The sequence below is a fragment of the Temnothorax americanus genome, unplaced genomic scaffold (assembly GCF_048541705.1).
Source record: "Temnothorax americanus isolate GAGA-0224 unplaced genomic scaffold, ASM4854170v1 Scaffold37, whole genome shotgun sequence".
Lineage (NCBI taxonomy): Eukaryota > Metazoa > Arthropoda > Insecta > Hymenoptera > Formicidae > Temnothorax > Temnothorax americanus.
The window spans coordinates 217,547-242,460 of record NW_027509515.1 but is presented as its reverse complement, the minus strand read 5'-3'; the positions used below and the strand labels follow the sequence as shown (position 1 = coordinate 242,460).

General features: G+C 31.8%; 2 protein-coding genes, 1 long non-coding RNA gene and 1 pseudogene across 7 annotated transcripts; 3 read left to right on the top strand and 1 right to left on the bottom strand.

Moving 5' to 3' along the window:
• The first annotated feature begins 1,272 nt into the window (after positions 1–1,272).
• LOC143901984 (fatty acyl-CoA reductase wat-like) lies at positions 1,273–9,487 on the top strand (annotated as a pseudogene). Its single transcript, XR_013258231.1, has 10 exons — positions 1,273–1,465; positions 2,057–2,196; positions 2,272–2,394; positions 2,586–2,710; positions 2,829–2,959; positions 7,020–7,153; positions 7,393–7,588; positions 8,488–8,724; positions 8,852–9,112; positions 9,195–9,487. The product of XR_013258231.1 is annotated as a fatty acyl-CoA reductase wat-like (transcript).
• Positions 3,273–5,389, top strand: LOC143901980 (52 kDa repressor of the inhibitor of the protein kinase-like). 2 transcript variants are annotated; one of them, XM_077414656.1, is made up of 4 exons: positions 3,273–3,671; positions 3,751–3,936; positions 4,052–4,116; positions 4,964–5,389. In XM_077414656.1, exons 1-3 carry the CDS (start codon positions 3,550–3,552, stop codon positions 4,086–4,088), a joined length of 345 nt encoding a protein of 114 aa, XP_077270782.1. In that variant the 5' UTR covers positions 3,273–3,549; the 3' UTR covers positions 4,089–4,116; positions 4,964–5,389. The 2 variants fall into 2 exon arrangements, with proteins under 2 accessions (XP_077270782.1, XP_077270781.1); XM_077414655.1 differs by lacking the exon at positions 4,964–5,389 and having other exon boundaries at positions 4,052–4,556.
• Positions 9,488–10,573: 1,086 nt separating the features above from the next.
• On the top strand, positions 10,574–12,407 carry LOC143901985 (uncharacterized). Its single transcript, XR_013258232.1, has 5 exons — positions 10,574–10,592; positions 10,779–10,910; positions 10,996–11,036; positions 11,124–11,366; positions 11,554–12,407. It is a non-coding gene; the product is annotated as an uncharacterized LOC143901985 (long non-coding RNA).
• Positions 12,408–12,751: 344 nt separating this feature from the next.
• LOC143901979 (uncharacterized) lies at positions 12,752–16,310 on the bottom strand. 3 transcript variants are annotated; one of them, XM_077414654.1, is made up of 7 exons: positions 16,151–16,310; positions 15,517–15,818; positions 15,163–15,414; positions 14,408–14,700; positions 14,114–14,158; positions 13,440–14,006; positions 12,752–13,364 (listed from the first exon to the last, which is right to left on the bottom strand). In XM_077414654.1, the coding sequence occupies exons 6-7, from the start codon at positions 13,916–13,918 to the stop codon at positions 13,202–13,204; spliced, it is 642 nt and encodes a 213-aa protein (XP_077270780.1). In that variant the 5' UTR covers positions 13,919–14,006; positions 14,114–14,158; positions 14,408–14,700; positions 15,163–15,414; positions 15,517–15,818; positions 16,151–16,310; the 3' UTR covers positions 12,752–13,201. The 3 variants fall into 3 exon arrangements, 2 of the variants coding, with proteins under 2 accessions (XP_077270780.1, XP_077270779.1); XM_077414653.1 differs by having other exon boundaries at positions 15,168–15,414; XR_013258228.1 differs by lacking the exons at positions 12,752–13,364; positions 13,440–14,006; positions 14,114–14,158 and having other exon boundaries at positions 14,663–14,700; positions 15,168–15,414.
• Between the last annotated feature and the right edge of the window lie 8,604 nt (positions 16,311–24,914).

Genomic DNA, 24,914 nt, shown 5'->3' with positions numbered 1-24,914 from the left:
ATCAATAAATGTATGAAGTATGGATTTTTACGTCTTTAATTATATAAGTATATTATGTCCTCATAATGTACGGTGTATAGTTTTCGAGAAATAGAAAGGTGTTGCTTTAGAGGACCTATCGACCTGTCTCACGATTTATCCCGATCTTTTTGGGAACCGGTATTTGACATTTTTTCATTTTTTTCGGGAAATAATTGACCGAATTTCAAAGAAATATATATGAAACAGAAGTAGAATTTCCCAGGGAGTGTCATAATGTGTATAGTTTTTTGTTACCGATTTTCTGGAAACCGGTTTTTCTAATTTTTTTTAATTTTCGGAAAATAATTGACCGAATCTCAAAGAATTAAATATGAAACGGGGGTAGAATTTTCCGGGGAATGTTATAAAATGTATAATTTTTTGTTACCGATTTTTTGGAAGCCGGTATCAGAAATTTTTCAAATTTTTCGGGAATTAATTGACCGAATCGCAAAAAATTATATATGAAGTAGGGGTAGAATTTCCCGGGGAGTGCTATAAACTGCATAGTTTTTTGTTACCGATTTTTTGGGGAATCGGTATCTTTTTGGAAATTGGTTACGAAATTTTCCAGAGCGAGAGAGAGAGAGAAAGAGAGAGAGAGAGAGAGAGAGAGAGAGAGAGAGAGAGAGAGAGAGAGAGAGAGAGAGAGAGAGAGAGAGAGAGAGAGAGAGAGAGAGAGAGAGAGAGAGAGATGATTTATTTATGCCCAAGCATAGGCTAAAGGGCAAATACAGGATAATACTAAATATCAAAATTATACATGCTCTCTCAAGCACATGTACATTCACATAAAGCATTTGCGTGTCTTAATACACATGTTCTCCGGAACGAAGCCCGGCGGGGCATGCTAGTAATTAATAAAAATCTATTTACATAGCAGGCCGAGATATTCTATAATAATTGGTATAAATCTCCTTCATCTTTGAGAAGTTCTTTCGCAATTGCTTTTGTGAACGTATATATATACCTATATATACTTATAACATAGTTTCCATTGGACTACACCGTTGGGAAATTTGTGTTAAATATAACATAAATTACATGTCCCAAACAGTCCACTCAAATTTTCGTGTTAGATTAACATAATATAGATGCGTTAAATGCTAACACCGATACTATGTTAAAATATTTCTCCCCCCTAAATTAAGGGCCCTAATTAAATCAATTTGATTTAACTTTGATACTTATTAAGTATCTAAATAACTGTAAAGAATTTATTGCAAAGAAAGAGTATATAGATTTTATTAAGGTTGGAATACATGTGTGTGTGTATAAAAATCTTTGAAAACTGTGGTTTTCAAATAAACCGGACTAACAGCCGGATAATTAACTTCTAACAGCATATTAATTTCGCAGATAAACAGTGAATAAAACATGGGAATTGAAGTACGCAGAACACCGATACAAAGCTTTTACGCCGGACTGGCAATATTTATAACAGGTATTTATTACAGAAGTGCAATGTATGCAATAAAGTAAAAGAATATTTTTAAGATAATTAAAAGGCTATTAACGTCTAAAATATTCTTAAAACGTCTTTGAAGCTAGTATTTGCATGGCTATTATTTGTTCTTCCTCGGAATAACAAAAGGATATCCTAGGATTAAAATGTCCACAAAATTTAAATTATACATTTATTTTGAATGTTTCTTGATTTTCTCCAAAAGGCATTTTCAAATAACATTTTGTGCTATCTGGTACATATACAAGGTGTTATGTAATATGCGGACCAGTGCTCGTGGGCAGATAGAGCGGGTAAAATTGATTCGAAAAGTCCTTTACGTTTTGTAAATTTCTCAATAATAATTAGTAAAAAATTAATTAATAAAAATATTCACGTTGTTAGGCGCGTAGCAAGGGATTGGAAGAAACGTTAAGTAAATAATAATGGCTATACAAGAGCGACATTCGTGCATTGTTATTTACAGAGCACTTCTCTTAATATTTCACCACGCGCGTGTAGCAACGTGCGACAACCTGTATATGTACATACACGTACATATGTATGTCACTTTGTTATTTTGTCTTATAGGCGGTACTGGTTTTGTTGGAAAAATATTGACTGAGAAACTGTTACGAAGTTGCCCCGATATTTCGACGATATATCTGCTGATACGTTCGAAAAAAGACAAGAGTCCCGAAAGCCGATTAGATGAAATGTTTGAGAAACCTGTGAGTATCTCGGAAACAATATCGGAACGTGATATATATTTGTAAATGATCGCTATTTAAATTTGTAATCCATAGCTTTTCGACCGAGTAAAAAATGAAGTACCCAATTTCCGCAAAAAAATCGTACCTATCATAGGCGATCTCGATACAGAAGACTTCGGATTATCAGAAAATGATAAGAACATACTGATAAATCAGGTAATTAATTCAGATCATAAATCGTCTATACTACTACATTTAATACAATAAATAATGTATTGCATATATATTTATAAAAGCATTACATTTTACATATATTTAATTATAATTAATTATCGATGCAATTAGAAATAAATTGTGCACTTTTTTCTAAATATCTTTCCTACTTAAAGCATGTATATTTATTATAGGTATCCATAATTTTTCACATGGCAGCAAATGTACGGTTCATGGAGAACATAAAACTTCTACGATAATAAACGTTAATGCCACCGCTACCATCTTAAAACTTGCTAAACACATGCTAAATTTAAAAGTAATGCCTTTTATCTAATATGTGTTCTAGTAATAATAATTGGCAAAATTATTTATATTTTGCATATTCACTAATTTTAAGAGAGAAACATAAATTACGCTTAATGTTTATCTTGCAGTCATTTATTCACGTGTCAACAGCCTATGCGAACTGCCATGTGAAACATATCAAAGAGCGGTTCTACTCATATCCTATTAATCATAAAGACCTTATCACGTTCACACGTAACTTACACGAGAACTGTTTGAAGTTGAAAGAGAGAGAAAGAGATTGTGTTATTCTTTTTTGCGGCCATCAGTGTCGATTGTGGTCTGATGGGTCAGGCCGCGCGTTCTACGTGGTTCATGGAAGAAGCGCGCGAGCGGTGCCGACAACGCTGCGTCCCAGGCGGCGAGGCACGTGTTTACCGCGCATGCTTGAGCATGTTAGGAGGGGCGCGCAGCCCGGCCACAGTATATACAGTAGCGCAACTCCTCTGATTTCGTGTTGGCCAAAACGGATTGCGCATGCGCGAAATAAAGCACTATTTCTGTCTCTTTTCTTCTTACTGTCTTTCCTTTTCTAACGGATTTAGAGGCACATTTAAATGCCTAAGGCGTTAAAGTGCTATAGACAGCTATAGAGTGACTTGATAAAAGTCGGAAAAAATTGTGTAAATTGTGTGATTGTAAAGTGTGTGATTGTGAAGAGATTTGTGAAGTGATTGTGAAGTGATTTGTGTATTGGAAGTATAGAAAGGAAAGTTAACCTGTATAAATTTTATACAGGTTTCCTTTTCTTTGAAAGCACTTTGATCTTAGCTTTGTTTCAGATTTTTTGCTACGAGAAGGAATTAGAAAATGGAAAAAACTATTAATAAAGGCGTTAAAAAAGAAAGTCATTGGTGTGCAGTGACAGGATGTATGAGCACCATAAATGTGGAAAAACGACACTTCTTCCTTTTTCCAAAAGAACATGATAGGTACAATACTATTTTAATAATTGTTTACATCATTATTTCATTATTTGCGTAGTTTAATTAATTATTCTGACATACACAGGTGGTTGGCATGGGTTCAAGCATGCAGAAGATTGGATTTAATACCAAAAGGCCCCGAGTATGCTCACCGCAATTGTGGATTGTGTCATGTACATTTTGAAGAAAATCAGTATAAAATTGTCAAAAGTCGAGCTCGCCTTCATCCAGATGCTGTACCAACAAGATGTTTAGAGTTTACCAATAATAAGTAAGTTTTCATTTATATTAGTTTTAATTACTCTTTATTTGGAAAAATCTAGTTTTGATACTTAAAAATATTTTTGATAGTAATATAAAATAATTAAAAATATAATATTTTACAGCAGTGTACTACAGCTTCTACAGTATCAACAGATGTAATATCAATGGAAAATGAAAATAATAATATGTAAGCTATTTTTGCATTTATTATAAAAATATTAGAAAAATTAAATTTAAATTAACACATAACTCAAAAAACTGAAGAAGTTTATGTATTTTATTAGTATTACAATGCGCGAATTATACATATATTTAGTTTTTAATATTAATAAGTTTTTAATATTATTAATGCAATTTCTTTTGCGCAATAGCTTAGCATTATCAGTAAAGTTTTCAATAATATATATTCATTATTTGTAAAAATTTATCTACATATATGTTATAAAATAAAATGTAAAAATTTTATCAATATATATTGACCACATACTATTGTATCATTAAAAAATTGAGTTTATATTACTACACACACACACACACACACACACACACACACACACACACACACACACACACACACACACACACAATGTATAATATATTTAATAAATAATATATTGTAAAATGTGACATATTTTATAAAAATATATAAATGTATACATTTAAACTAAAAAGTGTTATATTAATTTAAAATGTTTACATAATTTTTCTTTATGTGTATACTTTTATGCGAGAAAATTATTCTATATATTATATATGTTATATACTTATTTTACATTTATTCCTGACTTTTATCATATAATATATATATATATATTTATTTATTTATATAACATACTGTTATATTATTTTAATTATTAGTATAATATTTCATATATTAATATTTTATATATCATTATTTTGCATCATTAACGGATTCATCTATTATATATGTAATATTTTTTAATATTTTAATTTCTTTCATTTTTTACGCGCGCATTGCATGACATTGTACATTGTTAACAATAATTCTGCATAATTTTTATTGAAACTAACAGACACGGTTGTATCTCGCGCCAACTGCGTTAAATTAACCTCAATATGGACTGAACGAGTAGGAAGGAGAGAGATGACGAAGAAAGAAGTGAGACAGAATACTGCTTTATTTCGCGCATGCGCACTCCATTTTGGCCAACACTAACATCAAAGGTGCCGACAGAGAGTTGCGCTACTGTATATACTGTGGCCCGGCCGAGCGAGCGTATTCGTCTCGCAGATCTCGTGCGTGAAACATCGTGCGTTATACATAAATTCGAGTCGCATAATTGCATCATCTTTTCGCAGTTAAGTCGTAAAGTATTTGAGATCGGCCTATTCGTGTGCGATAAGTAAGATAATTGTGAAACATATACGGATCGGAAAAGCTCATGGACAACAGCGATCGTCACTGAGAGGAAGCCAGCGAGATACATCCTGGCGAGCCATGCCGGCTCGTGGAAGGTTCGAGGAAGGCAGCCATTTTGTGGAACGTTCGAGGAATCCTGTTCAAGCTGAATACGAGCAGCTACTTATACATCGAGAGGAAAGAAAGTCTGAGGCGTGTTCTGTAAGACTAGCTCTAATTATTCATCTGTTTTGCTCACAAGGTAACCAATCATTTCATAATAGCAAGTAGAGACGTTAGAAGTTCATCTAACGTTACGTTAGGAATCCTGATCAAAGAATCCTATGCTCATCTGAGGAGGGTTATCCTTGTTATTCTGGGGAAAGTTATCCTTGTTCTTCTGAGGAAATATAATACATTTCTCGTGTTGAGAGGAAAACATCCTCTCTTATTTCGGGTTTGTGCACAATTCATTTCGAGTCAATTTTATAACACTGAGCTCAGTCTGAAGTAAAGTAAATAATTAATTGTTCGGTTGCAACCATTTTCATGACAAGTAAAAAACTTTAATTTTCTTCTTTGTGCGATTGTTTCTTTCTCATTAATTAGACAATATCTCTTATAATTCATTACGTTAATTAGCGAGCGATGTGTACTTTTCTTTGTATTACATATGAAATGAGAATACGTTCATTGCGGATTATATTAATCGTTTCTTGCGTTGTGATAAAACTATCTAGTGACTAATTCCGTGCGTTACTATAAAAGTTACTTATCAATAACTTGATAATTATTCTACTAAGTATTTTGCGAATTCTGACTTATTGAATGTTATGTTCATACTAAAGTGAATTAATGTGTCAATCAAAGACTGCCTAGTACAAAATTTGGTCTAGTAAATTCAGTAAAAAACTTAGCTCTTACGTTTCTGTTGTCGTTCATGTCATACATATAGCTTATGTTGTAGTAATCGCTCATAATATAGTATAATGCTTTGCAGAGACTTCGACACTTATTTAGTAATACTCAATCAGTATTAACATTACAAATAACATCCCTGAATAGACTGATGATAGTAATTCGGTATCTAAAACAAAAGATTGATGCATTGTTTCCTAGATTGTATAAATTCTATCTGAAGTGCTATTCTTGTATTAATTAATTTATGTTTATGTTTCAAACGATCCTTTCTTTAGAAAAGAACAACTAATTTTAAGCTTGACTACGTCAAGAGAATTTATACGAGAATCTACTATGACAATTCTTCTTGTAATGGAGATTTTATATGATAAAGAAATACCTCAGTAAAATCTCCAAGTATATTATGATACATATTTAAAGAAAGGACTGTTCTATAATAACCCTTGATTTGTTTCTTTTATGTGTTTTATACATTTATTGTATTTCTACAGTATTTTGTATGATCTGTGTAATAATTGGTTCACGAATACTGGGAAGGTTTTCGGGCAGTTTCCCTTATTCTCCTATGCAACAAATGTTGGTATTCTTTGTATAGTTCTGCCCAATCTAGCCATTTCAAATTACATAAATTACTAAACGCAATCTCTCTCTCAATACACGGATTCTTATTATTTGTTCCTTCCTCATCTAATTCTAGAGTTCAGGCTTGTGCGCGAGCTTGTCCAAACAAGAACATAATTGAGGAAAAAATATCTAGGTAATTCTTTGATGCTCAATATAATAAAATAATTCAATGTATATTAATAAAGAAAGATAATCTATCGTTTTGCTAGAATCAGTTCACAATGGCCGAATACATATACATTCACAAAAGCGATTGCGGAAGGACTTCTCAGAGTCGAAAGCGGAAATTTGCCAGTAGGAATATTTCGACCTGCAATAGGTAACAGAATAACTATAAAAACTAACAATTTTTTTTGCTACAGAATTTATTAAATAACATTTATATTTAATTAGTTTCAACTGGTTTGCATAATTATGTGCTATAAAATTCTATAATTGTAAAATAATAATAAACAATCGCGGATGTGTGTGTGTGTGTGTGTGTGTGTCGCGTTTAGCTAACAATAAGTTTGATTCTCGCGAATCTACATAACCAGGAATAATTAAGATTTCTTTCAGTTTTATCTAGCGCCGAGGAACCACTTGTCGGATGGATAGATAATATGTATGGGCTACAAGGTATTACGATCTCTGGGACACTTGGTATCACAAGATTTATTTCTTGTAATCCCGATGTTAAGGCAAATATCGTGCCCGTCGATTTCACGGTAAATGCTTTGATCGCTAGTGCGTGGAACGTTTATAATCAATTCAGGTATGATGAGATATTTAACCAACATCTAACTTACATAAAATTTTACTCGTATTATTTTTTGGAACATCAGATTAGAAGGGACGAGTACGATTTCCGAGGCGCCCAGATTTGACTGTGGTTTCTGGTAGTATTTTTTACGCTGACCAAAAAATTATATAGGTATACCTAATATACAATAATATACCTTGTTTCGCCCTATAGGCAAAGAGTTTATGTGTTAGAAAGTATAAATATAAAATACGATAATATAATATATCTAATAATTAAAAAAAGTAAAGATTTATATTATATTTATTTTAAGCTTTAATACTGCATATCTCAAAAACTAGAACAGTTAGCCCTATAAGACCTATATAATTTTTTGTTCAGCGTAAGAAATACTACCAGAAACCACAGTCAAATCTGAGCGCCTCGGAAATCGTACTATCCGCCGATTAGAACATCAGTTAATGGCATGATAATGGTGTAACTCTAAATAAATTGTTTAAATTATCTTTTAAACATAATTTTTAATGACCTATTATACATATATATATATTATTTCTTAATGCTTGTTATACAAACTAACATTATGAAGATATAACAATTATCTAAATATGAAAAGTAACATATCAAAATAGCAAAAAAATTACTATTCAGTTGCTATTATCATTTACCCCAATATCAGAAAAATATTCTGTAATAAAACTATTCCAAAATACTATCGTTTGTGGGGAAGGGGAGCATATTTTTAAATAGCATAATACACTCGGGCGAATATGTGTATTTAAATATATTAGCTTACAATATTAGGTATTACCGTATAATCACAGAACATTAGCATATGATTATAAATGACTCTGATTTGTAAAGAAGTATAATGTACAACATAATTATGTTTAAATAAATTTATCTTGTAGGAGAGGCAAGAATACATTAATTTATAATTTTGCGTCACCAGTCAATGGACCGACTTGTAATGAATACCGTAATGCATTTGTCGACACAAATAAGGTGTACCCCATGTATAATGTCATATATTTTTTTTAAATGATTTTCGTGCAACATAAAATTCTATATAGAATTTGCGTTTGGCTCGGACATTTTTTCCCAGCTTTAATTATAGATGCTATAAGCATCTGTACAAATCGTAGCCCATAAGGTATCATCACGTAAATTTAAATGTCGTTTCTCTTACTTGAAGCATATATTACATAGTTTGTATCGAAACTAAATAAAATTTTATCTATAATATGAAAAATTATAATGGTTTTATATGCATTTTAGAATGTGGAAGTTATGTAAGAAGATCGACAAATTTTCCAACGTGACTCAACCGTTTCGCACAAATGAATGGAGTTTTTCAACTGACAATGTTCAAGAGATGTGGAGTCATCTGAGTAGTGAAGATCAGAAGATATTTCAATTTAGTATGGTCGGATTTGACTGGAAGAAATATTTATTTGATCATTATATGGGCATACGTTTCTATCTTCTAAATGAAGATAACAGTACTTTAGAAATTAGTCGTATCAAGTATAAGAGGTAACAGATCTTTTTTTAATTTTTGATTAATTTTGTTAGCTTAAGTTAATTTTTATTAATAAAAAAAATTCTTTAATTTTAGATTTTATTGGATACACCAAATACTCAAAATTGTTTTTGCTTTTGCCGTTCTTTGGATTGTCTGGCTCGTATTTACAATTATATGTACATAATTTTTACATGTTTGTTTTATATGTATGTTTCATATGTATTAGTTTCCTTTATATTAAACACACCTACTTTAAAGAATTTTTTTCTAATGTTGCATGTATATCTTGCCAAATATATAACTCAAAGTAACTTTTATACAGATTTAGTTATTGTCAATTGTTTGCTAAAAAGTTGTCAACAGATAAATAAAGAATTTTTTTAGACCGTCATACTATACAATCAAATTAGAATAAAATGTCATTTACAGTCGGAGCTTGGATCTTTGTAGCCTAATATTATTTCTCTGTGTATACATACACGTATTTTCCAACCTTTTGATAGTAAAATCCCTGCTCTCTTTGCAATAAATTCTTTACATAGTTATTTAGATACTTTAGCATTAGTCCTGTTTCTTTTTGCTATAAATTCTTCACAGCAGTCATTTGCTACTCGCGCTGAGAGGGCCATTAAGAGGACGTTCATCGGTTATAATCGTAGCCAAAAATTTCGCGCGCGTTCGGCTGTCTTTCCGTACAGCGCGACCTTCTCTCCACTCCTCAATTTAGCTCCGGTAACTTAGCCGGTCAACTTCGACTTTATTAATTTTTATATTTTTTTATCGTTTGTTGGTCGTTTGTTGGTGATTGTTGGCCTAATTACAACGTTTGTTGGTTCTTAATTTTTTTTTAAATTAAAAAAAAAAATTAGCATTAAGTTAGCCGGAAAAATTTTATTTTTAATTTAAAAAAAGCCTAATCGATGCGTAATCGTTTGCTGATAATTGTTGGTCTAATTTTAGCGTTTGTTGGTTTATTATTAGTCTTAAAAACGAAAAAAAACGAAAAATTATCTCACATATTAAAGTAATCGAAGATTGGTTTATTTGCCTACGACTTAAGCTTTATTTCTATCAATTTAAGGCTAACTCTATAAAACTGCCATATGAATACGGGCCTTAACATCGGCAGAAAATCGCGAAAAGATCAACAAACATGGGTGCGTTCAGCCGATACTCCGCTAGCCTAGCAATCGTGAGCAGTCGCTCGTTTTCGCTCGTTTCCTCTCTTCTTAATCCATTGGGTCAAAAGAGAGGAAACGAGCGAAAACGAGCGACTGCTCACGATTGCTAGGCTAGCGGAGTATCGGCTGAACGCACCCATGGTGGTTCGTGATTCCTGTCTTTTTGCGCCGTCATCATTTCAACGAGAGACCTAGTGAGATTAGATTAAGGTAATTAATGTAGAATTCTATATGCTAATGTTTTGAGCAGAACGTTCTTTGATTTCTAATAGCGTTTTTCACTGGCAGAGCTGGTGCGCATTTAGTGCAAGTAATCATGATTGCATTATTTGATAAAAAATGTACTGCGTATTTTATCAGTCGAAATATTTGCATTTTACTTTGAATATTAGAGATTAAATCAGTGTACAACAGCTTTAATGTGCACTGAGTGCGTACCAGCTCTGCCAGTGAAAAACGCTATAAGAGGATTTATATTTTATTTTTTCTTGCATAGATAAACAGAATGTTATCGGAAAGTCATCTAAGCATTTTGAGAAGAATCTTCGGAAAGATGAACGTAGAAACCAATTGTTGCAATTAAGAAGAAAGAAGCGCGAGCAAGTATTTGCGCAGAAGACAAATCTCGGTGGTTTTTCTTCGTCACCTGTTCTTGTCTGCGTATTATAAAGGAACATTTTTATATATATATTCCTTTATAATTTATGTTACAGGTTGCACCTGTTTTACAAAATCTTCAAGGTTCAAATAAAAGGTAAAGTTATATATTTCTTTATAATGCATATTTAGTGTTACTTTGTTTTTACTGTGATCATGTTAATAAAAGTGTAACTTTTTTTAGATTGGTTCAGCAGTTATAGCTATATTTTTTGAAGATAGAGCTCTTTATCGAGCGGAAGTTCTGAATATTGATACGCGGAAGGATGCATACGTAGTTCAGTACATAGATTTTGGAAATTGCGCAGTCTAATCAACATCGCGTATTTCAAATTCGACATCGATGACATCTCCGGAGAGTTAGATGCAAAGAGACCGGTACCTTTCCGCTTGACGCCCAATATCTTCGAATTTCTCACAACTATAGGTCAGTCAGACACAATCTTAATCTTCTCGTCTGTCGACGTGAAAATAAAGATATCTTGATATAGACATCCCTTGTGTTTGGATAAATTCAAATGTTATATAGAAATACTTGTAGTAAATCCGATATTTATTACTGTGCAGACCGTTGCCAAATTCTTTCAGGTTTCACGATGTTAATTTTTTTGCAGGAGTTTGCGGACCATTGACCGCTAGCGTGATCGCCACAGCGCGTTGTTTGGTTCAGCCCACGTTCCAGCTGCATGCTATACTTCGCACAATTTTGCGGGATGAAGTGATCGCGGACCATAAACGGCAAGAAGACGCCGAGGGCACATCACAAGAGCCGACCGATCTAAAGGGTGGACTTCTGATAAAGATGGTGAACCACGCGGTCAACGCGATTGTCGGTAGACTAAATTCTCTCGCGAATTTCGACGGCATTGACAGTAAGGTCAGCACACTAGTAGCCGCTGCCAATAGCCATGACAATCTTTGCAGAATGGATCCCTCGTGGCACTCATGGCTGTAAGATACAGAACGTTTAGCCTAACAACACATTTGTGCTATAACGAGAAAAAGATTAAAATCATTATCGCATTATTCATTTTATTTTCTTGCCCATATACGTTCTTATATTTTATAACACTGACGCTAGCTTTCAGGAAGTTATTGAAAAATGAAGGATGATAAAGAGAAGTTAGACGCTAGAAAAGTATTATTTATAATCTATACATATATATAGATATATGAATATACGTAGTTTATATGCATTATAACATTAATTTTGTACAACGTAAATCGAAACTATTTGTAAACTGCGAATTTAATTCTATTCTCTAACTCTTACTCTGTATATGTATTATATTGCTTATAGATTCGGTTTCACTATATATAAATATACTGTTTGCTAATGCATAGCACTTCAATGTAACGTAAAGCTCCAGTTCGAGTTCCTAGTAAGTAAACTATATTTTAAGAAACTTGTGCAGATAATTTGTAAGAATAGTTCTTGCTAAGAAGTGGAATATAGACCTGAGATACATATAGTACTTATTTATTGTAAAAGACATGAACATTAGGATCTATATGAAAATTGTATGAAATAATAAGGTTCTTAAAAAAAATGACGTTTTGTTACTTAAAACAAATCTATAATTTTTACAGTAAAACACTTTCCACAAGTGAGAAACGGAAGCATACATTGGAGAAGTAGGTTTTTTTTCAAGAGAATTCTACTAGGAAACGTATATTCACGTATGAATACGAGAATTCTCTTCAATTTTATGTAAATTTAATCAGGTTGAAGCTTATATTCTTATAAAATAATATATATTCTTATATTGATCACATAAATAATCTTTATTTATAAAAATACAACTTATTTATGATATACTTTATTCTATCATTTTAATACTTTCAAAGTGACTACGTTCAAATATTTGTTCGAACTTTATTTGTAGTAAAGAAATAGGTAATTTTTAGCTCGAGAAGATAATTTTTAACAAATGCCATGCATCAAATATAATATTCTTCTTCTGTGTTTTTATATAATTTATATATAATAATTGTATATAACAATAATTAAAATTAAAATAAAGCAACATTTCCAAAAAAAAACAGCAAAAATAAACATTCATATCACTGAAGACTAGAAACTTAAAGGAACATCAATTTACATAAATCATCGAACTCTATGACATATTGTAGAGTTGGTCTATTTAGACCTTTAAAGGAATAGCATTTAGTTTTATATAAAATAAAAACTCTTCTATTGCATAGTGAATCACACTGAGTCCTTTAGGAGAGTTTATAGAATCTTGAAATTGTCTCCGATCATTAATGTTTTTGTAAATATACTGCAAGATGCGGATTTATAATAGTTTTTGAGCTACATGTGGAGATATTTCTTCGTAAATCGTCGTAAATTTCCCATATTCCATTAGAACGCAAGCAGTATGCAATATAATGCCCCGATACGTAGGCTATTACTTCAACCAACCTGAAAACAATTAATTTTTTATACAATTAAAAAATATAAAATATCTGGAAATTAAAAAAAAATTATTGTACCTACCTGTATTCGAAACTTTTATCTTCATCACTTTCAAACTTGAGTGTTGTCGGTAATTGTTCCAGTCTGCAATTTAATCCAGTTTTACATTGAATGTTTGGGCGTATATCGAATTCAATGAATATGTGAATTCTTGGTTCTCTAAACCATGTGTATTTTCCCAAGCATGGATCGCAACAACGTATCTTATAAATCGGCGATCTGAAGTCTAAAGCTTTCTCCAGAGAACTAAAGCCTTCCTTTGCAATGATTTTATGATTCGGTTGTAATATCACAGTTGGAAACGTCGTAACATTGCAGCCCGTGCATTTCTTCGTGTTCTGTATACTAGGCTCTGTGGTCAGGATATTTTTTGTCATACTTGCAATATTGTCGTCGCAATCAATCGTGTACGATACAATTCTACGATCTGTTTGCACTTGGGGTGTACAATCGTAATAATTTTTTAGTATTAAAACCCTTTGCCGGAGCACATATTGCATCACTCCTTTTTGAACCAAATTAAACACAAGTTGCAGTGTGGGGTTGCTCGATGCTTTCAAAAAAGTCTGGTAATTGATGTCGTCGAATCTATGAAGCAATTATTTTATTGTACTTATGTAAACATATCATATATACACTACACGTAAAACCAAAGTAACACTAAATATGCATTATAAAGAAATATGTAACTTTACCTTTTATTTGAACCTTGAAGATTTTGTAAAACAAGCTTGTGCAAGCTGTAACATAAATTATAAAAGAATATATATCGAAAAATTTCTAGGTGCAATTAGCATGTTTATATTAGTTATAAATAATAGAAAAAAGTATGCATACACACACACATTAAAATAATCCAAATATCATAAATAATAAAAAGATTTTCAATATTTGTAAAAAATGAAAATATACGTTTAAATGTATGCATACATTTTAGTTTTATTAATAAAAAAAATGTAAAACTATATATATTATTTTTTTATACATACTTTCTGCAACTGAAGGAAGAATATTAAAATACTTTGTGCGGCTGATGGATGAACGTGGAAATCCAAAAATATAAAAATGCCAGTCAATATCCAGTAATCCATCACATTCAAATGAGACTTTCTCGGCCAAAAGATATCTTTGTAAAACAAACTTCTTTGCTTTTGTGATCCAGCACGCCGTAACATATTTAAGCAATCAGCTGCAGTGTCCAATTCAAGAACATTTTCTTCGGAAATCCATTTTGAAATTGCACGTTGCACAGATTGTTTATACTCTTGACGTTTCTATTTTACTGTTTAAAACGTATCAAACAACAATCGATGAGTAAAACGTTTGACGTGCGCAATATAAAATTTACAAAGAGTAAACTCTTCACAATAAAGAATTAATTAATTTCTATATTCTATTCAAAGATTTTTAATACTTTGAGTGCCATGTCATCCATATCTGGGTGTCATCTGCTAGAAATTTCAGCAAAGGTCGTCCATTTGTGAGTGACGGTCTTATTTATCCGATTAAAAATAATTTTACTAAATATTTAAGACGTTAAACAAAAAATGTAAATTTTATTAAGACATAAGAAAAACAATAAAATATTAAAACAACATATTACATTTATGAAGTTCAAGGTGCCAAAATCAGTTTGGCACTCAGTGTTAAAAATCTTTGGAGCAAATATAGAAATTAATCAATTCTTTATTGTGAACAGTTTACTCTTTGTAAATTTTGTATAAAATGTTAAACGTATCATTACCTTACCTTAATATGAAGTCTGAATATTATGCACACCGCAATTATTGTAGAAGGTAAACCTTGAGCAAGTCAAGACACGATAATTTCCTTGTCCCAATCGCCTATAATATCTCTTTGCGTACCATCGTTTGCTTGACTCGCGACAGAAGTAACAAAGAGTAACGTGGTAGCAACTTTGGCTGCATCTAATGTTGCTAAAACGTCACCCATCGATGGTACGATGATAGAAAACCACTGTTTCAGTCTTGGAACACTAAATTAATACAAATACATATATATATATAATATTAACAAATTTTTAATTTACCTCACTAATAATAGAATAAACAAGTTCTTTTCCTGTTTTATAACGTACCCAATATGTATAATGCCATTTGGACTAGTAGCAACATAAGCAGTTTCGTCCATGTTAGTTACAGCAGATACAATGTTCTTTAAATTGTATCTGCTGTAACTAATTAATAATGTCCACGTCACTTTGCAACGGTATGACGCAGATAAGAACAGGTGACGAAGAAAAACCACCAAGATTTGTCTTCTGCGCAAATACTTGCTTGCGCTTCTTTCTTCTTAATTGCAACAATTGGTTTCTACGTTCATCTTTCCGAAGATTCTTCTAAAAATGCTTAGATGACTTTCCGATAACATTCTGTTTATCTATGCAAAAAAAAAAAATATAAATCCTCTTATAGCGTTTTTCACTGGCAGAGCTGGTACGCACTCAGTGCACATTAAAGCTGTTGTACACTGATTTAATCTCTAATATTCAAAGTAAAATGCAAATATTTCGACTGATAAAATACGCAGTACATTTTTTATCAAATAATGCAATCATGATTTAACCTGTTTATACTAAGCATACACATTACGTTGATTTGTGTACGACGGCTTGCACTAAATGCGCACCAGCTCTGCCAGTGAAAAACGCTATTAAAAATCAAAGAACGTTCTGCTCAAAACATTAGCATATAGAATTCTACATTAATTACCTTAATCTAATCTCACTCGGTCTCTCGTTGAAATGATGACGGCGCAAAAAGACAGGAATCACGAACCACCATGTTTGTTGATCTTTTCGCGATTTTCTGCCGATGTTAAGGCCCGTATTCATATGGCAGTTTTATAGATGTTAGCCTTAAATTGATAGAAATAAAGCTTAAGTCGTAGGCAAATAAACCATTTCGATTACTTTAATATGTGAGATAATTTTTCGTTTTTTTTTCGTTTTTAAGACTAATAATAAACCAACAAACGCTAAAATTAGACCAACAATCATCAGCAAATGATTACGCATCGATTAGGCTTTTTTTAAATTAAAAATAAAATTTTTCCGGCTAACTTAATGCTAATTTTTCTTTTTAAATTTAAAAAAAAATTAAGAACCAACAAACGTTGTAATTGGGCCAACAATCACCAACAAACGACCAACAAACGATAAAAAAATATAAAAATTAATAAAGTCAAAGTTGACCGGCTAAGTTACCGGAGCTCCTCAATTTTTAGCGTAGACTGTACAGTGTTGCCACTCTTCCATGGTGACACCCTTCTAAATACCGTCAAAATACCATCAAAATACCGTTAGAACTTCGTGAAGAACTTTGGATTACAATTACACATAAAGTGTACAATATTAATTTGTTCGATATTAATTACAGATTGTGTTGCTTGAATTTTTTATAAAACGTGTACTCTTACGAAGAGATGTCGTCGAATCTCACAATTTTTTTATTTTTAGAGTAGAATTTGTATTTCTGTTCAATTATGAATGCTCGAGCTTTTATTTTTTTCTAGAGATCTGCATTTTACACAACTAGACATCACAGACGCGCGCTTCGCGCGCGCTATTTAGCTTTAATATTACACACAACTGTCAAAATATGCTATGACAGCCGCTCACGAAGTTAGCGCAGCAACAGAATCAATCAGCATCGCGGAAAAGAGCCAACAAAGCAATTCGAGATTTTCGAGAAGACTTCGAAAGATGCGAGTATCGATTTAACATGCCTTTTTTTAGAAAGGATCGTTTAGATCGGTAAATTCTATTTTGCGAATTAAAAAACCGTAATTTTTCGGAATTACACTGAAATGATTAGTATAGTATTATTAATTAATTAGCATTGACACAAATTGTTATTATTTGCATTGATGTTTGCTATTAATTTTAATCATATTGTGAAATGAAGCGCGGGGCCGGCGCACACGTTTATCGTGTAAACGTATCCTGCGCAAACAATAGATGTTTTTGTCACGACGTACAAAAGGTAAGTATATGTATGAACGCTCCCGGCAAGTATTCGCCATCGTAATTCAGCGCATTAATTCTGCGTTAAATGTAACAGCACGTATGTGCGACGTTGTCCACACATCATTTGATCACGAAATAACACGTGCCGAATAGAGAAAGGCACTTGAGTATCTATGGACAAATCAATAAACCACGCTGCATTTCTACCGCAGATATGCGCCGGGGGTAGATTGAGTGGCTCAATTTTAACATAGCCACGCGAAATAAAAATATCTACATTCGTAATTGAACAGATGGGATAACTGTAACGCGGGCCGTTGCGTTGGCGCATTTGATGTGTCATTAACCGGCGGCGTGTCTTCATTTTCGCCGCGAACGCGCGTAACCACCGATACGGATACGTTTAATAATTATGAATTTCACCCCGTGTAAGAAAATTTGAAATTTTGAGCGAGGCGAAATTACTGCAGTCAAAAGTATGTCCGGCGCGAATTAGGAACGCGAGCGATTTATGCGGCAGTACAGTTTTGGCAGCGTGAAATTTTGTAATCATATGCAAAAACTTAATTAAAACAAACGCGATTTAATTTTAATATTTTTTTTTAATTACTCATGTCATTTTTGTGATTTCATTTCGAATATAATGGTAATCGCATATTCGCGTACATATGTTGCATACGAATTTTTTTCCGTTTTAATATATCTCAGCGCAGACTGATGTAGTTTTTCGAAAAAGAAAAAAAATTGTCACGAAACTTCGTTAATGCGCGACGCGAGCAAGTCTCGTCGTAGAAATTCGCTGGACGTTGGCATTATTCGAACGGAACGTAACTTTTCCCGACGTTTTTGATAGCGCGTGACGTAATTTCAAATTCTCGCCAAAGCACGGAGATATATCGTCGTTATCTAACGTGGTTCCTAGTGCGCGCCGTGTCGTGAGACGTGGCGTTATCTGCGACCATAACTTCCCATTAAACGTCACGCTAGATGCGTTTAAAATTGTAACGTAAGAAAGCAATTTGCATACAGGATCGTATTCAGCGTTTAAAAAACTACCGGAAACGATTATTCTCTCGTTCTGGTGCCCGAAAAAAAGAATTTTTTTGTTAAACAATGTTATTACAGTGACAATGAAAATTTACGTAGTAGGAGCAGGTTGTACGTTAGAATGGATAATTCAATTAATGCAAAACTGTTGTTTCTGTTAGTACCGTTGTCTCGAAAACAACATCGAAACATGATGTACATTTGTAAATGATCGTTGATCACGAGAATCTCGTTCTCAGTGATTGTCTCGCGAACGTGCGTGTGACATTTGCTGGATCGGAGCGGATTCGGCATAAGAAGAATTTTCTTTTTCCGTGTACTTGGCGCGAGACACTACCGTGTCTCTTGATAAAACTTTTAAATTTCTGCAATAGCGAGTGTCGTATCGCTTGTCCATATAATAAAATAATTGTTTATACGTTTATAATTTATAAACATTTAGAGAAGTTAATTTTTTTACAAATTTAAGATGTTAAATCATAGGAAAACAGTAGTCGCCTTTAATGTCGAAGCATTATACATATATAAAATAATAATCATGTTTTATAATCTTTCTATAATGGCTATATGAAAATGTTGAGACATATAATGAAGGCCGTCAACATGCAAAAACTAAATATATGATAATTTTAGTAATTAATTTTAAGGTAATTATTTAGAATAGAGCCTTTCCCGAATTTTGATATTTTCTTGCGGCTCTCTTGGTAATAACCTTTGTTGTAACTCCGATAGTGATAATCAATCAAGGAAGCCCGAAAAATATGTACTCTATCTATTTTTTAATCTAATTTTTTTAAGTATTGTTCAATTTTTCACGCAAACGTTTAATTTTCTTTGGTATTTATGCATAAAAGAAGCCCCCTTTCCAATGTGGTTTATTTTTAAATATCTCAGCTATAAACGGGATTTCAATTCAACGATGATCGACGCAAATGTAATTTAAATTTTATTTCTGCTCCGCGCGTACGAGTTTTCCTTGCAGCGTGTTATTGAGAAATAAATTTTAAACCAGACGCAATTACGCTATATGTAAATATTCGGTTCACAACGATAATATTGTACAAGCAATAGATTTTGTAAAATAAACAGTTAAAGGCATTATATATTAGTTCAAAAATACAGAAGTTATATTACTTACATATATATTGTTAAATTAAAACTTTGCATCTGCATTATTAATTGAAACTTTATGTACCAAAAGAAATATTATAAATCCTAACTCTTGCATTCCTTTAACGATAAAACTTGCATATATATGCATTTTCTACATATTTTTGCATTTGCTCATTTATAATGTAGAACATTGATACTTTTTACGACGTATTGGCATGTTAAGACATTACTTAAAATATCACAGCCTTGAAATAAGATCTATAAATAAGACTATAAATACGGGTTTGTATAAAATATTTTAAACAGAATCTGAATAATTAGAAATAAGTTGTATCATTAGCGCGTTGTTTGAATTAATTCTCAGATATACCAACCTATAAATAAAATAACGATGTCTAATGATATTATATTACCAATTGAAGATGATTGCGCATTTATGATGATTATTATTCACGACGATAAGATCGCGCCGTACACATTACCGCTAATTAAGGTAGTTCGATGATGAAGGGCCGAAGTCACAGCAATGTTTAGGATTTTTTTATCAAATCATTTATATGATCATAAAAAAATAGGATAATGCATTGCAAAGCTTCGTAACGACGTAAAAAGACCATTAGTAAGTAATTTTTACGTTGTAGAATAATATTTTGCCTGAAATAGATTAAAATGAAGTGTGTGTGTTAATGCGTCGCTTGACTAATTTTCAACTTGTGCCAACTCTTGAGTGTTCTACTTCGGAGATTATTTCGATTGAATTATTGCGTTATTATGGCGATTTACTGAAGTACAGTAATTTCGCCACAAGGTGCATGTAATTTTTTACATAAACAATTTTCCTCGCTGCCCTCATGTACGAGATGAGGGCAGCGACTTGGCAACGCCAAACAGTTCGTGCGGTTGGTACACTTGTTTGTCTTTGCGCTCACTCACACCTACGTGCACCTAACCCTTACGCCGACGATCCCAGCGTGCGGCGTTGCCACGTCGCCACGCTCGAATTGTGAAAATCAGCGCTTGAGCACCGGAAACCAAACTTTAATTATTAATTAAAAAAAAACTGTACGGTGGATCGTGTTCACCTTCAACTATAGGCTTCCTCACAGTGTCCTCTTTCTATCGATATATATTGTTCGGACATTTTTGGCAAAAGATTTTTCGCAAACTCGTGTTATTCATAGGAAAATATCTCTTTTCCTATTAGACCAATGTTAAAATCACCTAATTTTGAAATTAAATATCTTGAGAACGGGACGGTGAATTATCTTCTTTCTGGGCTTAATCGATTTAGGAGAGTTCCTTCTTTCGATATAAAAAATAAAACCTATCACTTTTGGCAAAAGTCGTTCATCATCGAACTACCTTAAACGGAAACATTTCACAACAACAAAATACGCCGCTAATTCTACGTTTTTATGTATAAATTTTATATGTGCGTCGTTTTTTTCCGTAAGAAACATATAATAGAAAAATCATAATTACTGCAGATAAGAGACAGAAGTCAAATCTTTTCAGATTTTATTCATTCTGATATTAACAAACAAAAATGATAACATTGTAACGGAAAATTTTACATAGAATGTTTTAATTCGTGATTAAACTGCGAATTAAACAGAAATCCGCGAAAAACGATCTAATATGAATCTAACTAAAATCATATTAAATCATATTTAATTTGGGTAAAATTCAAATTAAATCCAGATTTTATATTAAAATTATATTTGTTTAAATACAGTTGTAATTTGCACTTATTAAAATCAGTTATGTAGATTAAATATGATCCACAATAAAATAGGGCTTTAATTAAAATTTAATTAGATCACTTATGTGGATCATATAACACTTCGAATCAAAAATATGGTTTTAATTTGTATTTAATAAGATAACTTATGTGGATTATATATGATCCAGAACCATATACATGATGCAGAATATTTATATATAAGACTTTAATAAAAAGTTAATGTGTTTTGTATGCGACTTTTACTCGATTCAATTGCGGCTTTAACCCGAAGGGCCTAGCGGAGTAAGCATGTGAAATCGGCCCTTGATCATACAAAGCTGACATTAATGTCACAAGTTAGTACCAATATGATAAAACTTTCCACCAAATATTATTTTAAAAAATTCATTTTTTTAGAAGTTATGCAGGGAGAAAGTAAAATAAAGAAATATATTTTTCTCGAAAACCACTTGACCGATCTTGATGAAAAAAATATATGTTATGTAGACTAATAAAACTAATTAACAAAAAAAATGTCCGAAATGTTTGCCAAAAAAAAGACCAAAAAAAATATTTGAATTTTTAAATATTTTTTTTAGGGTGATATTTTCGAGGTACCCCTTTGAAATTTTTACGAAAATTTCTCTTAAAATGTCCATTATAACATATATTTTTTTCAATTTTTTTTAAATGGTGGAACATAGTTAAAAATACGAAAATCGTAAGCATCGCGTCACTCAGGCGCACAGTGCAGTGCCATTCCGCGTTGCGGGTGTTCGATGTAACTTTACTAGCACATATGTACGTCTGCAATTAGCCTATAATATGTATACTTTTTAATTTTTATAGTTTTCAGAGTTTACCACGTGGAGGTTGCACACGGTTTTAAACTCCTTATTGGGGTGCTTTTTTAACGGAGTCCCCTCGCCTTTCACTACGTTTCCGTAAAATCAAGGTGCTTTTTTAACGTGAGTCCTTTCGCCTCTCACTACGTTTCCGTAAAATCGGGGTGTTATTTTAACGTGAGTCCCCTCGCTTTTCACTACGTTTCCGTAAAATCAGGGTGCTTTTTTAACGTGAGTCCTTTTGCCTTTCACTACGTTTCCGTAAAATCGGGGTGCTTTTTGAATGTAAGACCCCTCGTCTCTCATTACACCCTACACCTACGATTTATTTAATCTTCTTCACTATCACTGTCTATTACTGGAATGTTATTTGTTTTCTTAAACAGATCGCTAATGGGCTACGAACAATTGGATGCTGCTGTCATATTGCTGCAATTATATATTATCTATTTCATGCAAGATATTTAGCGAAAATTTTGAAACCAGCAGAAATACTGAGCGATTTGTTTAAAAAAACAAATAACATTCCAGTAATAGACAGTGATAGTGAAGAAGATTAAATAAAATCGTAGGTGTAAGGCGTAATGAGAAGCGAGAGGTCTTACATTCAAAAAGCACCCCGATTTTACGGAAACGTAGTGAGAGGCGAAGGGACTCACGTTAAAAAAGCACCCTGATTTTACGGAAACGTAGTGAAAGGCGAGAGGACTCACGTTAAAAAAGCACCCCGATTTTACGGAAATATAGTGAGAGGCGAGGGGACTCACGTTAAAAAAGCCCCCAATAAGGAGTTTAAAACCGTACTGCAACCTCCACGTAGTAAACTCTGGAAACTATAAAAATTAAAAAGTATACATATTATAAGCTAATTGCAGACGTACATATGTGCTAGTAAAGTTACATCGAACACCCGCAACGCGGAATGGCACTGCACTGGTGCGCCGGAGTGACGCGACGCTTACAATTTTCGTATTTTTAACTATGTTCAACCATTTAAAAAAAATTGAAAAAAATATATTTTATAGTGGACACTTTAAGAAAAATTTTTGTAAAAATTTCAAAGAAGTACCTCAAAAATATCACCCTAAAAAAATATTAAAAAGTTCAAATATTTTTTTTGGTCTTTTTTTTGACAAACATTTTGGACATTTTTTTTGTTAATTAGTTTTATTAGTCTACATAACATATATTTTTTTCATCAAGATCGGTCAAGTGGTTTTCGAGAAAAATATATTTCTTTATTTTACTTTCTCCCTGCATAACTTCTAAAAAAATGAATTTTTTTAAATAATATTTGGTGGAAAGTTTTATCATATTGGTACTAACTTGTGACATTAATGTCAGCTCTGTATGATCAAGGGCCAATTTCACATGCTTATTCCGCTAGGCCCTTTGGTTTTAATTTGATTCTTATTAAAACGTAATTTTGTTTAAATAATGTTTAAATAATATTTGCGGTAAAATTTGTTTCTTTATTTGTCGAACTTAACATGTAAAATATTTGATTCAAATTAAAAAAAAAATAATATAGTCATATAAGATTATATATGATCAGATCAGAATATTGCATCTCAAAGTATCCGATAGATGGCATTCGATGTGATCTGTTTTTCGTAATTAAAATTTGACAAAGAGTGTTATAAGATAACGGTATCAAGAAGACACGACACTGTCTCGGAACGACACAATTTTTGTATCAGTTATATCGTGAAGTCCACTCTTATAATAAAGTAGCACGCTTAAAAAATAAAATTTTATATAATTTTGTTTAAGTTTAAATTGGTATAACTTTAAATTTAAAACAAAATTATATAAAATTCTAATAAGATCAAATAACATTTATATATGACAAATTTGACTTATATGACTTATATGACTTATATGATTATATTTGACTTATATGATTATATTTGACTTATATATGATTATATTTGACTTATATGATTATATTTAACTAATTAATTTTGAATTTATTACCATATTTAATCCACATTTGGCAAATTAAAACCATATTAACTCAGCATTTCTTTTGGTCTGTGCGGCTGATTTTGCATATTTTAACAAAGCAAGGTCCAGTTTAATCCATATATAAATTAAATAAGATGGGGTACTTTAATTTGATTTAAATATGACATATTTAAATTATAATTGATTTGCATATTCGATTCTAATAAGATTCTTAATAAATTTATATAAGCTTTTAATACGGTTTTAATACAATCGTTTTTAGCCTAAAATGTTAATCTCATATTGTTCATAAATCAGGAATTAAAACAAATGCAAGTCGTATGATAAAAACGATATAGTATTCTCTCAAAGAACATTTAACAATTTATTTAACATTACTAAATTCATCATTACTAGACTAATTATAAAAAGACTTAATAGTGCTAAAATAATAATTGAATGATAAATTTGGTAAATCTAAGTAATAATATTTTAGGAAGAAAAGAGAGAGAGAAAGAAAGAAAGACAGAATTTATTTTTATAATATCATTTTAATAGAAATATAATAAGTCTTCATACATACATATACATGCAATTATAATTTTTCGTAAACTATAATTTTCGTAAACTAAAATGTTTAAAGTAATAATATTCTGGAATTCAACTAGAATTAAATATTACAAAATAAAAATATCGAGGAATTATCATTGCGTACTTAAAATTACATTCGTAATTAGATTACATATCATGCAGTTATGTATGTCAATCACTTATAAATTTCTGACATACATTTTTCAAATAATATATGTATGAATCATTAATATTAATATAAA